At 47.5% G+C, this 15,466-nt stretch overlaps 1 protein-coding gene across 8 annotated transcripts in view; it reads left to right on the top strand.

Moving 5' to 3' along the window:
• camta1b (calmodulin binding transcription activator 1b) overlaps positions 1 to 15,466 on the top strand; it is a 36,881-nt gene that overhangs the window by 9,740 nt on the left and 11,675 nt on the right. For 4 of the 8 annotated variants that reach the window (XM_077006084.1, XM_077006073.1, XM_077006070.1 and 1 more), the window contains 9 exons: positions 10,599 to 10,768; positions 10,925 to 11,127; positions 11,226 to 11,304; positions 11,387 to 11,717; positions 11,976 to 12,403; positions 13,664 to 13,818; positions 14,027 to 14,273; positions 15,259 to 15,330; positions 15,438 to 15,458. In XM_077006084.1, the coding sequence (XP_076862199.1) occupies positions 10,599 to 10,768; positions 10,925 to 11,127; positions 11,226 to 11,304; positions 11,387 to 11,717; positions 11,976 to 12,403; positions 13,664 to 13,818; positions 14,027 to 14,273; positions 15,259 to 15,330; positions 15,438 to 15,458 (1,706 nt within the window). The remainder of the gene's footprint in view (positions 1 to 10,598; positions 10,769 to 10,924; positions 11,128 to 11,225; positions 11,305 to 11,386; positions 11,718 to 11,975; positions 12,404 to 13,663; positions 13,819 to 14,026; positions 14,274 to 15,258; positions 15,331 to 15,437; positions 15,459 to 15,466) is intronic. The other 4 variants (XM_077006121.1, XM_077006092.1, XM_077006132.1 and 1 more) reach the window with 2 other exon arrangements.

Genomic DNA, 15,466 nt, shown 5'->3' with positions numbered 1-15,466 from the left:
GGGCAGTGGGCAGCAAGGGCAGCCATTGACAGAACAGGGCTTGAAGTGACGGGACAGGACCAGAAGTGACAGGACAGGACCAGAAGTGACAGAACAGGGCTTGAAGTGACGGGACAGGACCAGAAGTGACAGGACAGGACCAGAAGTGACAGGACAGGACCAGAAGTGACAGGACAGCCCCTGGAGATGTAAGGTGGGTCTGTAGTGGTGGAGAGGTGTCCTCTCTGCCTTCGCTGGGCCCCAGGCCAGGCAGCAGATGGTTAATCACTCCTCACCCCTTAAAACCTCACGGCCGTCTGTCTCCTCTCTGCGGGAGAGAGCAGAGTCGCTCACAGAAGTACAGCTGGAGACTAATCCCGGCTGATGAATCTGAGCAGCTCTTCATGTTCACGCCGGGATTTCTGGGTAGGAAGCGTCTCAGTCAGAGGAGCGCGCGTTTGTGTGTGGGTGTTTGTGTGTGTAAGCAGCAAGACACACAAGCGTCACCCAGTGACAGTGACATCACAGGACTGGAGGAGTGACCATGGCGACAGGCTACAGGTCTGTAGGTGTAGCTTCTGCGTTTACACAACGGGAAGCCGGAAGGGCCAAACAGCACTGCAGTGTGCCTCACTTTGCTTACTACTGCCGCAGTTTTGTGAATGTGAGAGGAGAATCCATCTTTCAGGGTGAAGGAGCATCCATGTCCTGCTTTTAAAACAAGTGCCATGACATTAAATATCAGTCACTGACTCTCATAGTGGATGTGTTTGGGGTTTCTTAACCCACACTTTTACCTCTCGACTTTGTGTGGTGAACTCCCACCACTCGCAAATGATGGTAGTCAACTAATGAAAACATATAAAGGGGATTCATTATGGTTATAGCTGAATTAGTGTGTAGTATGTTGGGCTATTTTCAAACTATGGAGATGTGTAAAAGGGGGGGAGGTACACCGTGTCATTTATATGGTTATAATTCTGATATGGGATTGTTGTTTGTAGGCGCATCCATAGCCCCGCGTTCCATGTGTTACGCGCCGCAACAAACCGCGTGCCTCGGCTCTGTGCTGTGCTACAAAAAAATGACTACAGTCAAAGCATTGAGCAACGCGAGACGGAATTACGATTCTAGTCAATACCGTTGTTAAGTAGTCTGTATACATATTGGCAGGTTACCCTATAATTCCGGCGTATCGAGCTATCCGCGCGCTTCCCCCGGACGCATCCAGGGCGTTATGAGTGCAGCGCGTGGCACAGGCGCTCTCCGTGCTTTGTCATAATGCAGGGGGAATAGGTTGGTCTGCAGCATTGCAGGTACAGCGGCACGAGGAAAGGCAGGCGAGGGCAGGGATCAAACTACTGCTCACCGACACCAATACGTCGGAAAACAGCACGAGGCAGCACCGCGAGCGGCTTAAGCGTCCCTATTGTTCCATCCTTTTTATCGGCAGAAGCAGCCGTTTGCCTTTGTGATTGACAAGCTCAGCACTACGCGACAAAAAAAAAAAAAAAAAAAAAAAACAGGACCACGTTTAGCCGTATTAAACAGATTTAAGTGCGTAAAAATGTTCGGTTTCAGTCAAACGTCAATAGCTGTTTAGACGATGTCGTCGCAAACTGACCATATAGACATGTCAGGTCTTTCCCCCCGGGTTTGGATGTGAGAGCTTAGATTCTGCATCTAGCGTTGAAACAATTATCGACGACTTGATAACTGCTAAGAAAAAAAGGGGGAGAAACACAATTCCCGCGTGGAAAAGTGTCGCGCGAACAAACCGGGTGGTGTGTGTGCACCTGCGGCGGGTCCAGCGTCCACGGCACGAGCGCGCTCGCCAAGTGACGGACACACCAGCAGCGTAGAGAGGAGGAGGAGGAGGAGGAGGGTGGGGTGGGTAAAACGGGAGGTAGAGGGGGCGGGGGTCGTCTTTATCTTCCTTTCCGCTCTCCTCACCGCCACTTTGTTCTATTGTTGTGGGGTGTGTTGGCGAGCCGGTCCTAAATAACGACGTTGTCCGTGTTTGTTCTGGTTACGTTGAGAAGCATGTGTGAGTGACACAGACGACACAAGGGGCTTCGGTCAGTATGTTGTCTATTTATTTTGTTTGTTTGTTTGTTTTTGTATGCTTTTATATCAGGAAACGGCATTAAAGTTGCATAGTATATAGCTTTGTAAGTATTTGGTTCACGTTGAGTTTTGCCGTTTGTTTTCCGTATCTTGTCGCTTAGCTGTGCGGAGCGGACCAAAGTTTGACAAGCAGTGTGTTGTTAGCTGTGTGGATCAAGCCATTGCCCTGGTTTCTGTTCTGGTTCTGTTCACTTGTATTTAATGCAAACATCTCAGGGATATTTACCGAAGAGACGTGCTGTTAGGTTTTGTTCTTAATTGCTCGCTTTGTTATGGTTGAACGCGTCCTTCCGATTTGCCTGCACGTGAATCCGTAGTGCCGGTGAGCGATCACTGAACCCGGTGGAAAAATACTTGGCTGCACGAGATTGGCGCGACGTAGCCTAAACATAAATCTTAGCTCCTGTAGAAGTTTTGCATTAAGTTTACCAAAATACTTGGGTATGCTTTGTGTCTACATTTATATTTATGATGTCTTCATATTGACCTGTGTCTCCTTATCCAGCGTTATAAATGGCCGTTAAAGCATGTACCACTAATATTGTTTGCCTGTCACTGTGAAACAATCAAAGATTTATCTTTGGGTCTGGCTGGCATGGATCACTCCTACGGATCTTTGCTCATTTTCAGGACCATCTGTGGTTAAGTTATGACACAGTGGGGATATTGAGGGGGGGTCTGTCTGATAGCCAGGTCAAGTCTAGAATTCAGGCACTCAGCTTTTGGGGTGATGTAGATACCTGCTGACTATTACTGCAAAACAGCTTTTAATGTGTTAACTGTGAGGCTAAAGGGAGGACTGAATACAGAGTTATTCATTAGATTCTTCTAATAACTTGTTGACAACTTTATTGGTAGTGGTACCAAAAGCCCTCTGCCCCAGTCACCGCCCTGACTGACTACACCATGCATCATAGGAGGAAGAGAAATGAGAATTACTCTCTTTTTGTTCATGCGGTTGTTTCAAAGTTGAAACTAGGTCACTTTAATGGAGCCTCGCCATGAAAGGTCAAAATTTTCTGTTCCTCACTGTTGAGATTTCCTGTGCAACAGCAGGTTTGCAGTCAAAGCTCCAGCATTGGCTGCAGGTCTGTGGTCCCTGTGGTTCTGGGGTCCCTGTGGTTCTGGGGCCCCTGTGTTCCTGGGGCCCCTGTGTTCCTGAGGCCCCTGTGTTCCTGGGGTCCCTGTGTTTCTGGGGTCCCTGTGTTTCTGGGGTCCCTGTGTTCCTGGGGTCCCTGTGTTTCTGGGGTCCCTGTGACACTGCAGTATAACTGACTCCTGCTGGAACCGTCAGACTGGCGTCATCATAGCCCTGGCTGTCATGAGTCTTACACATTTCCCTTGGAAACAAGCTGCTGTAAAGTTGGAGGTTTATTGCTCATTAGTGATGAGTCCAGTGCCTGTGAGACTTCTGCTACTGTAATGAAAGTGTCTGTTTTTCTGAAAACAGACCGTCGCTGGTCATCTATCCAACACAATTGTTTCGGAACACAATTGTGCCTATATGTTGTCTCTGAATATAACGCATTACATTCTTATACCTGAAATGAAACTGCACAAGGTCTTCATGAAGAGCGTCATCCTAACAGAATACACAGAGCCTGGGGCAAATGAGGAGATGGAGAGGGCAAACGAACCACAGAAGCGTCCAAACCACAAACGTGTTCATTTCCAGTGTCCAAGATATTCTGGGGCTGTAACCCTTTGTTTCTCTTAGTTGCACACTGGTTGCAAAGCCTGATGCTTAGAGGTATTAGAGGCAGGTGCCCACTCTGCTGGTTAGAGGCAGGTGCCCACTCTGCTGGTTAGAGGCAGGTGCCCACTCTGCTGGTTGGAGACAGGTGCCCACTCTGCTGGTTGGAGACAGGTGCCCACTCTGCTGGTTGGAGACAGGTGCCCACTCTGCTGGTTGGAGACAGGTGCCCACTCTGCTGGTTAGAGGCAGGTGCCCACTCTGCTGGTTAGAGGCAGGTGCCCACTCTGCTGGTTAGAGGCAGGTGCCCACTCTGCTGGTTGGAGACAGGTGCCCACTCTGCTGGTTAGAGGCAGGTGCCCACTCTGCTGGTTAGAGGCAGGTGCCCACTCTGCTGGTTAGAGGCAGGTGCCCACTCTGCTGGTTAGAGGCAGGTGCCCACTCTGCTGGTTGGAGACAGGTGCCCACTCTGCTGGTTAGAGGCAGGTGCCCACTCTGCTGGTTAGAGGCAGGTGCCCACTCTGCTGGTTAGAGGCAGGGGTGCATCGCTGAAACAGGTCTTGGTTCACTCTTATTAATATAGCCATGAAATCCAGTCAAATCATGTCAGAGAAACATGTTCGGTGCACAGTGAGAGTAATGCCTGCTTCTCCCCATGTGGAACCCTGTACTGAACACACAGTGTTTTCTCCCAACACTGTACCATCAAAGGGTGGATGAGGAGGTCATGTGATCAGTTCAGGGCTTGCCATGGGCAGATAAGGGCATTATGGCCGCACCGCCTCCCTCTTAGAGCACAAGCACTTGTCCGGAGGTCTGTGATCCTCGAACATCCCCAACATTAGGACCTCTTATCCCGGCTCAGCCATCGGAGACACAGCCACTCTGCATTACGACTCCAGCCCTAATCCCCAGAAAGCCCAGTCTCCACTCACCACTCCACCCTGCTGCCTTTGCTTTCTCTGTTTTCGAGTTTGCGGTTTCGCTGCTGTGATGCAGCGAGGTGCAGAAGGTTACGTGGTGTCGGATTTGAGGGGACATTATCTTCCCATTTACACCACGGCACTAAATGTTAACGATGGTAAATGTTAACGGCGCAGGCAAGAATGTTCTACCCCCTCATTTGGTAGCATTTAAGTGAATCGTCACCTAGGTCACTCACGCTACTGCTCTCTGGTACCTTAAATTAAACTCTCCACAAGATGATTCGACCACTGATTAGACCAGTAATCAAAGGCGGTGGCAGAATCCCCTCCGCACGAGCAGAGCACGCTGCTGGTTATCAACAGGTGTCCGCCAGCCTGCCTTGTGCTCTGGGCTATGGAGTGGTGCAGGATCCTACACTACAGCATGATGCAACACTGTGCTAAAACGGAGAAAGCAGAGCAGTCTCTGCAGGAGCTTACATTACACACAACGCCACAGTCAGCCTGGCAACAGAGAGCGCACAGCCTCCGGCGCACACCGTTCTAATGTCAACCGCACAGGGGCTCGGGGGCCGGCAGGACTAGCGGACCACACGGGGGCTCGGGGGCCAGCAGGACTAGTGGTCAGTGGACCCACGGCACTGATGCAACTCGCTGACAAAAGAGGGTAATCCAGCTTGGCTCGAGATGTTAACTTTGTTTTGTTTTGGTTTCTTGTTGGCTTGTTTTTGTTTTCTGTTTGTTTGTAGGCTCTGAATGCGAGCTGTGTTTCTGTTGTTTCACTGGTGTATGTGTGGTGTAAAATATTTGAATGCTGACTATAAAATGGATTAAAATGTTTCATGGCATAATGTTTGAGTTGCCTGACACTGACATTGGGCAGTGATGGTTTGACATGTGTTGTGAGTATTCAGGAGATCTGAGTGCAGGTTTCAAAATGAGCAGCTATAGCTGAACAGGGAAAGCAATGGTTTGAGCAGACTGGTACCAGTAGGACTTGGTGCTTCAGACTGGTGGTCGCGTAAACATGAATCTCAGTCTGACATGAGAAGTAGTCTAGGACAGTGGTCCTGGTGTCTGGGGCAGTGGTCTTGGTGTCTAGGACAGTGGTCCTGGTGTCTGGGGCAGTGGTCTTGGTGTCTGGGGCAGTGGTCCTGGTGATTGGGTCAGTGGTCCTGGTGTCTGGGGCAGTGGTCCTGATGATTGGGTCAGTGGTCCTGGTGATTGGGTCAGTGGTCCTGGTGTCTGGGGCAGTGGTCCTGGTGTTTAGGGCATTTAGAAGCTCACGTAGTTTGAAGAGAAGCTGAAATCGTTCCAAGGAATTTGCCATTAATATTAGAACTGCAATTAAAAATATTGCATAATTATATATTGAATATTAGCAAAATACATATAATACTTCTTGTTTTCAGATTACTCTAAAATTGTTCAATGAAATTATTCAATCTCTTAAAAAGTATATTAATTTTATCTATTCAAGTTAAATGATCTGGAAATTATTTTGTGAAAGTAGTTATATTTCTGCCAATGCAGAAAAATAATAAATTGCTGTATTCTCAAGCATTTGTTTTTGCAGTGTGATTAAAATACTCTTGTTACCATCCTGTAACATGAGCACAGTACAGCTTAGAATGAAATGTGGCATTATTTGAGCGCAGCCTTTAATTGATTTGAGCTTTGACACAAAGCCCTCAGCATTTAGTAACTTGCTCCCTCTGGTAGTCTCTGCCTGCCTCTGAATTGCTGGCCCTGGGCTGTGGGAGGGGCCGTGGTGGGGAGGGCTGAGCCTTGATTATGTCACGACGTTGTTGTAGTGCGATTTAGCCCCTCCCCCTCCCTCTCCCCCTCCCCCAACCTGCTTTGGCGTACGTGCACCGCATTCTGAGTCACTCGTGGTGGACAGAGAGAGAGAAAGAGAAAAACATACAGACAGAGAAAGAGAGAGACGGAGAAACAGAGAGAAGAGAAATAGAATGAGAGAGAGGGGGGGAGAGAGAGAGAGAGAGAGAGAGAGAGAGTAAGCGCATGCCGGCAGCAGGTGGAGATGACATCATTGGCACTGCACCACCACTGCAGCACTGTGTTTGAACAAAGACGCGCTGAGGCCACTGTGATTGGCCAGCACACACGCTCCTCTTTGCCTGTTGATAGGGCCAGAATCTTATAGAAATAGACTGAATGCACCTGCATCTCTCCTCCGGAATATGGGTACTTCTATGGTGTATGGGTACTACTATGTAGTATGGTTACTACTATGGCGTATGGGTACTACTATGGCGTATGGGTACTACTATGTAGTATGGGTACTACTATGGTGTATGGGTACTTCTATGGTGTATGGGTACTACTATGGCGTATGGGTACTACTATGTCGTATGGTTACTACTATGGCGTATGGATACTTCTATGGTGTATGGGTACTACTATGTAGTATGGGTACTACTATGGCGTATGAGTACTTCTATGGTGTATGGGTACTACTATGTAGTATGGGTACTACTACGGCGTATGGGTACTTCTATGGTGTATGGGTACTTCTATGGTGTATGGGTACTACTATGTATTATGGGTACTACTATGGCGTATGGGTACTTCTAAGGTGTATGGGTACTACTATTAGGGGTGGGTATCACCACTGATTTCCCAGTTCGATTCGATTCCAATTCACAAGGTCCCGATTCAATTAAATTTTCTATTCGATTCGATCCGATTCAATATCGATATTTCAGTTACAATAAAAAGTGTAGTTTAAATGTGAAATGTTGTAATGATACAAGGAACACTCAAACTTTATTAAAATGTATTAAGCAGTGTTGGGAACGTTACTTTAAAAAAGTAATTAGTTATAGTTACTACTTGTTCAAAAAAGTAACTGAGTTAGTAACTGAATTACTCTATAATAAAAGTAACTCGTTACCAGGGAACTATTTGCGTTACAGTTAAAAAAAGTTATATGCCAATGAATAAGGATTTTTTTTTTGAAAAAGCAGTTTTTACAGTCAGTTGAAATGAGTAGATCAGAAAGGTGTTTAACTTTTGATATTTATTGCACATCCACAGACCAGTGCAGGATAAAATCCTTTAATATCCCAAATCTTTGTAAAAAAAATAAAAATAAAAATAGTAAACAGTTACACTATATAAAGTGCATTTACCAATCAAATAAAATTAAATTCTCTCAATATGAGACAACTGTTTGTTCACAACAGAAGTAAACTTAACAATACAACCTCTATTCTTAATTAAATAAATCAAATACCCAGTCTGGTAGACATTCAGGAACTTCAAGTATTTTCTTAAATAATGTTTATATCGCCACCTTGAAAATGCTCATTTTTCTTCGGCTTGCTCCTGACTCGCCATTTGTGTCTCTTCTCCGTTTGTGTCGCGTGCTTCGGCACGTGTGTAAAAACACTGGCTCTGATTGGCTACCATAACGCTGCCTTAGACAATCGCTTACTGACTTGTTAAGTTAAACAGGTGTTACACCGAGAACTGTGACCTATCGAGATCTGTTACTTCTCACTAACCTGGGCAGCGGTCCGCTCGCATTACTGTTAGTATATCAATATAGTAACGCACCGCTTTTAATGACCAGTAACGTCAACGGCGTTGTAACGACAGGAAAAGTAATTAATTATATTATCCCGTTACTAACAAAATGACGCCGTTACCTAACGCCGTTATTTTTAACGGCGTTATTCGCAACACTGGTATTAAGATATTAGTGTTTATACTGTGAACAACAGTTACAAATATTTTTTTATATCAATTAATCCACACACTTCCACATAGCTCCTTTACCAGAAAAGGCATTGAAAGCGGTTTTGAACAGCCTTTTAAAGTGCAAATTAAGTTTTCTTTTTTTAACATGTAACAAAAACATTTATGAACATAGTTCTGAATATTGTAAACATTAAGGTCCAAAAACTAAGATTTATTCATGACTGCTTTCTGACATCTTGGAGATTGTCAATTTTTTCTGCAAGAAAAGGAGCTGATCAACATGTTGAGGAGTGAGACAGCTCCTTTGTGCAGTAACAATATTGCCAGCTGTTGAGAAAACTTCACAGCTTTATACTTGACGCGTCGCGACCGGCATGAGGGTCCGCGCACCGAAAACGACGTAATCGCGGTGACTCCGCTCGTGCACTGTCGCTTCGCAAGCTCATGCACCTCTCGAATTTTGTAACTTCGCACGCGCCGTGCTTCAGCGCAATGAACAAAGTCAGGTTTGCAGGGTTCATACACATTTACATGGTGGAATTCAAGCACATCACACGATATAAAACGCGAGACATTAAAACGGTACGCACATGCGGGGAAAATGAGCCAATTCTAAAGATCAATCTCAGGTTTAATAAATCGATTTCGAATAATTGAAATGAAGATCGATTTGAATTGAAAAATTTAAAAAAAACAAAAAAAAATTTCAAAAAAAAAAATTTGAAAATTGTTTTAAACACACCCCTAACTACTATGGCATATGGATACTTTTATGGTGTATGGGTACTACTATGTAGTATGGGTACTACTATGGCGTATGGGTACTTCTATGGTGTATGGGTACTACTATGTAGTATGGTTACTACTATGGCGTATGGATACTTCTATGGTGTATGGGTACTACTATGTAGTATGGGTACTACTATGGCATATGGGTACTTCTATGGTGTATGGGTACTACTATGGTGTATGGGTACTACTATGGCGTATGGAAACTTCTATGGTGTATGGGCACTTCTATGGTGTATGGGTACTACTATGGAGTATGGGTACTACTATGTATTATGGTTACTTCTATGGCGTATGGGTACTTCTATGGTGTATGGGTACTACTATGTAGTATGGTTACTACTATGGCATATGGGTACTACTATGGCATATGGATACTTCTATGGTGTATGGGTACTACTATGTAGTATGGTTACTACTATGGCGCATGGATATTTCTATGGTGTATGGGTACTACTATGGCGTATGGGTACTTCTATGGTGTATGGGTACTACTATGTAGTATGGGTACTTCTATGGCGTATGGGTACTTCTATGGTGTATGGGTACTTCTATGGTGTATGGTTACTACTATGTAGTATGGTTACTACTATGGCGTATGGGTTTTTCTATGGTGTATGGGTACTACTATGTAGTACGGTTACTACTATGGCGTATGGGTACTTCTATGGCGTATGGGTACTACTATGTAGTATGGTTACTACTATGGCGTATGGGTATTTCTATGGTGTATGGGTACTACTATGTAGTATGGTTACTACTATGGCGTATGGGTACTTCTATGGTGTATGTGTACTACTATGTAGTATGGGTACTTCTATGGCGTATGGGTAATGCTATGGCGTATGGGTACTACTATGTATGTGTACTACTATGTAGTATGGGTACTTCTATGGCGTATGGGTAATGCTATGGCGTATGGGAACTACTATGGAGTATGTGTACTACTATGTAGTATGGGTACTGCTATGGTGTATGGATACTACTATGGCGTTTGGGTACTACTATGTAGTATGAGTACTACTCATCCTGTGGATGTACTACCTCCACACATGTAGTACCACCACAAATGTACTACCTCCACACATGTACTACACATCTTGCACTACCTCCACACTCTTGATCATAGTTCCTCACTTGTATTTTTAGGCTTGCGTTTGTAAACCTTAAAATTAAAAACACATTTTGCCTTAATAAGAAGCAATTAAATGAGGCCTCATCTGACATGCAGCCAAGGACATCAGTACGGTCATGTGACCCTTGCTGGCAGGTCAGTTATGGGGTGGTGGCCAGATGATGTCAGGGGCGGCAGGAGGCGAGTATGGCTACTAACAGGCTCCTCCGGGTTTGTCCTACAGATAACCAATTCAGAATGTCGATCCTGGAGCGTCTGGAGCAGATGGAGCGCAGGATGGCGGAGATGGCCAGCCAGCAGCAGCCCGGTGGTGGAGGAGCGTCTGAGAGTGGGGTGTCGGGTGGAGCAGGAGGTGGAGGAGGAGACGGACATAGCAGTAGTGACCAGGCCCAGGTCAGCATCTCCTCGAGTCCCCGTTCAAAGTGCCGCATGTTTCCTGCTGGTGCATCCACACCAGAACACATGCACATGTTATTTCTTTATTCAATGCTTTCATAATAATCAGCGAGTAAGTGTCAGTCTAGTGATGTCAGTCCCGTCTTTGGTCAGTTCTCGGCTGGCCAGGGCCAAAGCCAGGCGGGCAGCTCCTTCGAGAGCCGTGTGGTGGTGGTGTGTGAGAAGATGATGAACCGCACGTGCTGGGCCAAGTCCAAACACCTCATCCACTCCAAGACCTTCCGGGGCATGACCCTGCTGCACCTGGCAGCCGCCCAGGGCTACGCCACCCTCATCCAGACGCTGATCAAGTGGCGGTGAGGGCTGCGAGGACAAGCGCACGTCGCTGTCACCTCATGTCACTGTCACGCCGTTGCTCAAACGTCGGTGCTAAGTCCTCCCTCTGTCTCCACAGCACCAAACATGCAGACAGCATTGACCTGGAGCTGGAGGTGGACCCGCTGAATGTGGACCATTTCTCCTGCACCCCCCTGGTGAGTGTAGACACACACACACTGCTGCCTCTGGTAGGGGCTGTGCAGTAATGCCCACACGTTCATCTCACTGCTCCCTCAGATGTGGGCGTGTGCCTTGGGTCACATGGAGGCTGCAGTGGTTCTTTATAAGTGGGATCAACGTGCCCTGGCTATCCCGGACTCTCTGGGCCGGTTACCGCTGGCAACAGCCCGATCCCGTGGACACACCAAGCTGGCAGAGTGTCTGGAAAATCTTCAGAGGGAGGAGCAGCAGCAACAGGCTTCCATGACTACAACTCCCAGCATGCCGTTTACCCCATCTGCGGAAAGCGTGTCCGCAGAGGGCTGGATGGACGTGTGGGACAGCGAGCCTGCCCCTGTTGGTCTGAGAGGGAACAGCATGAGTGGCTCTACTTCCAGCACAAACCCAGGTTACCTGTGTGCTACACCTGTGTGCTACACCTGTGTGCTACACCTGTGCACTCCACCTGTGTGCTACACCTGTGTGCTACACCTGTGCACTACACTTGTGTACAAGTTAGATTTGTTTCATTATGTGCTGAGAAATCTCATACAGCATGCAAACGCGTGGACACTAAATATAGCACACTGACAAGTGCAGTCAAGTGTATTTTAGAGATTTGTACCCTTTTCCCCGCTGTGATAGATCTGTCGGTTTATATCTGCAGATTTGAGGAGACCCAGATCTGAACCTTCCAGCTTCTACAACAGCGAGAGCCAGGGGGATGCACCATTGATCAAGAAACACAAACCAAACCCCGAGAGCCTGCACGCACGGCCAGGCGAATTCAGCTCCGCCACTCATGGGTCTGACGAGCAGGTGCCCAACGCTCAGACATGCCCTATTAAACTGCCCGTGGAAGGCAGCGGGGACCAGGAGGCGGGAAAGACAGAGGCGTCTCCGCTGAAGCCGGCCTCAGCCTGCGGTGGACTCCGCTGGAGTACCCGAGCGTCCGCGGGCCGCAGAGGGACAGCCACCGGGCTCGCCAAAGAACGACTGGCCAGCCGTCTGAGGCTGAGAGAGGCGTGTAGCGCTGGAACTGTCTCGGAACTGCTGGTGAGCCAAGAGGACCTGGAGAACACGGGAGACTTGCAGGTGAGGCAGGAACTGAAGGGTGAGGAGATTGTGTGGTCACCTGGGCCAACTGCAAAACTGTCCCTTCAAACTGGATTCAAAAATGTTCAAAAGTCCATTGTGACATTTTAGTCCCGGGACAGAAGAGCCTATTAGAGATGGCACTGTGGAGCTTTCAACCTCCCAATCACGACATAGAGCTGACAACCCCCCAATCACGACATAGAGCTGACAACCCCCCGATCACTACATAGAGCTGACAACCCCCCAATCACTACGTAGAGCTGACAACCCCCCAATCACTACATAGAGCTGACAACCCCCCAATCACTACATAGAGCTGACAACCCCCCAATCACTACATAGAGCTGACAACCCCCCAATCACTACGTAGAGCTGACAACCCCCCAATCACTATGTAGAGCTGACAACCCCCCAATCACTACATAGAGCTGACAACCCCCAATCACTACATAGAGCTGACAACCCCCCAATCACTACATAGAGCTGACAACCCCCCAATCACTACGTAGAGCTGACAACCCCCCAATCATGACATGTCCTGTCCATCCAACAAAACACATATCAGAAATTTAAGTTCCTTTCTGATTTTGTACAACCTTTACATTAAAATATTAAAATATGCTTTTCATAGACTACACATGTACATGGACCATTCATGTATATTTAGGCATTTAAAAACAATCCTTACAGTGATGCTCTATATTATTGTTTTAGTTAACATATCTGCAGTACTAGATGGCAGTGAATGGCAGTGGGTAATGAATGGATTTTTCAAACATTTAAATGTAAAATCCTAATCATAAGAACTGCTTTTACCAATTTATTTTAAATAGAGGACATCAAAAGTGATTTTAGTTAAATATCACATATATCTTTAGGCACACAATGCCCGATCCAAAACTAACATTAACTTCATACCAACATACCAAGGTCAGCATGTTCAGCACCAGAATCAGAACCATCCCTCCCTTCCACTCGAAGCTCCGTTCTCCTGTTCTACGGTCAGCAAAACTATTTTTATTGTACTAAAGTCAGCAGAAAATTGCCTTCATACACCAAAAATAAAAGGTACAAAGTTATGTATTATGTATTAGTCTTATTTCTGGGATTTGGGGACAGGTTTGACATCCAGAATGCGGACTGTGCATTCTAAACCTAATTTAATTTAGGTGCAAGTCGTGACAAAACGACGTGGTACCGATGGTGCTGTCTGGCCGGAGGAGAGACCACCTTCTCCTTTCTGCCTTCCTGTTTCAGATGAACATGGTGACCCTGGCAGAACACATCATTCAGGCCACGCCGGACCGAATCAAGAGTGAGAACTTTGCCACCACAGAGTCCACAGCGCTGGACAGCGTGGGCGTCAGCAACACCATGAGCTGGTTGGCTACTTACCTTGGAGATGCCGAAAGGTACTCGCGCCACTGCAAACTATGTCATTTTCTACATTGTATATGTTTCCATTTTTCTGTAAACACCTCATACTGTGACAAATGTATTATGGCCCAGCTTTGTTTATCTTGACGCTGCGAAAAATCTAAATCTGTCCAACTATGCTCCAATAGAGCTGGACAGCACGTTTGTCATGGCTTTAATCCTAATGCCGTCGCTTGGATCCAGGTTCCTGTACAGCAGGCCCCTGGCTTCCACGGCCGGAGTGGGCGACGCCCGACCCCCTGCCCCTCCCGAACCCATGGGCCCCCTCGGCAAGCTGAGCCTCCCTTCTCCGGCCGACTGGAGCGCCTTCCTCAACGCCTCCCACAGCAAGGAGGAGCGCGACCTGGCCCAGCTGGCGCTGTCGGACCACGAGCAGAGGGAGCTATACGAGGCCGCCCGCCAGGTCCAGAGCACCTTCCGCAAGTATAAGGTATGGCGAGGGTCCGCTCCGGCCAGGACGTCTCCGCACCGCTGCTCATGTAGGCTGCCGTCACGTCCTTATGGTGTTTCTTGCGATGTTTATCGTGGCCCGGGTTCAAAGGTCGTGCTGTATTGTATTGTGGGTGTCATGAGGTAAAGGCCTGTCCCAAAATGGCTCAGGCCCTGTGGTTTCTGTGGTAACTGGTTGGTTGCAGTTGGGGTGTGTGTAAGAGGCAGTTGTAGCTTTGGTGTTGCTGTTAACGCATGTGATGCTTGTGTTGCTAAGCATGGCCTGCTACAGGGAATGACTGCATTGCTCTGTATACCTGTGTCCAGTCATGTGCCCCATTGCCGACTATGTAACACATGGTCATTCAGACAAGTCTCCCCAGTGATAACACTGCTTGCCAGCCTGTAAGGAAAACCCCCTACTGCCCATCCATCTTCCATCTCCAGAGGACGTCACCTCGCTCTTTATCTCTCCCTCAAAGCACAGTGTCAGGAACTCAGCCAATCGGAGTGGACATCTTGGCCAACTACAACAAAGGGCTCAAATGCCATCTCCGTGGGCATGCACCTGCCATCTCCCTGTAAATACTAACCCCCCTCCCCTCTCTCCTCTCTCTCTCTCTCTCTCCTCTACCTCTCCTCTACTCACTTCTCTCTCTCACTCTCTCCTCCTCTCTGTCCACTCCTCTTCCCTCTCTCCCCTCTCTCTCCCTGTCTCCATTCCTCTCTCCTCTCCTCCCCTCTCTTTCTCCTCTACCTCTCACCTCTCCTCTCTCCTTTCTCTCTCTCTCTCTCCCTGTCTCCACTCCTCCCCTTTCTCTCTCTCTGCCTCTCTTCTCTCTTTCCTTTCCTCTCTCTCCCTGTCTCCATTCCTCTCCTCTCTATCTCCTCTCTCTATCTTCCTCTCCTCTCCCATGCTTTCCTCTCTTCTTCTCCTTCCTCTCCTCTTTCCTTCCTCTCCTCCCCCCTCCCTCTGCCTCCTCCAGGGACGTCCACTGCGAGAGCAACAGGAGTTGGCAGCTGCAGTTATCCAACGCTGTTATAAGAAGTACAAGCAGGTAAGTTCCTCCCATAAGTTCCTCCCATAAGTTCCTCCCTATTGGCCCTTCAGTCTGGTCAGGCTTGGACTGGCGTGCTTTCATCTTCATCCTCTTTCTCTCACAAGCTGACATGGATAGCCTTGAAGGTAATAAG

This window comes from Brachyhypopomus gauderio, chromosome 1, assembly GCF_052324685.1.
Source record: "Brachyhypopomus gauderio isolate BG-103 chromosome 1, BGAUD_0.2, whole genome shotgun sequence".
Lineage (NCBI taxonomy): Eukaryota > Metazoa > Chordata > Actinopteri > Gymnotiformes > Hypopomidae > Brachyhypopomus > Brachyhypopomus gauderio.
The sequence above is the reverse complement of the archived record's forward strand: the minus strand, read 5'-3'. Positions and strand labels throughout refer to the sequence as shown.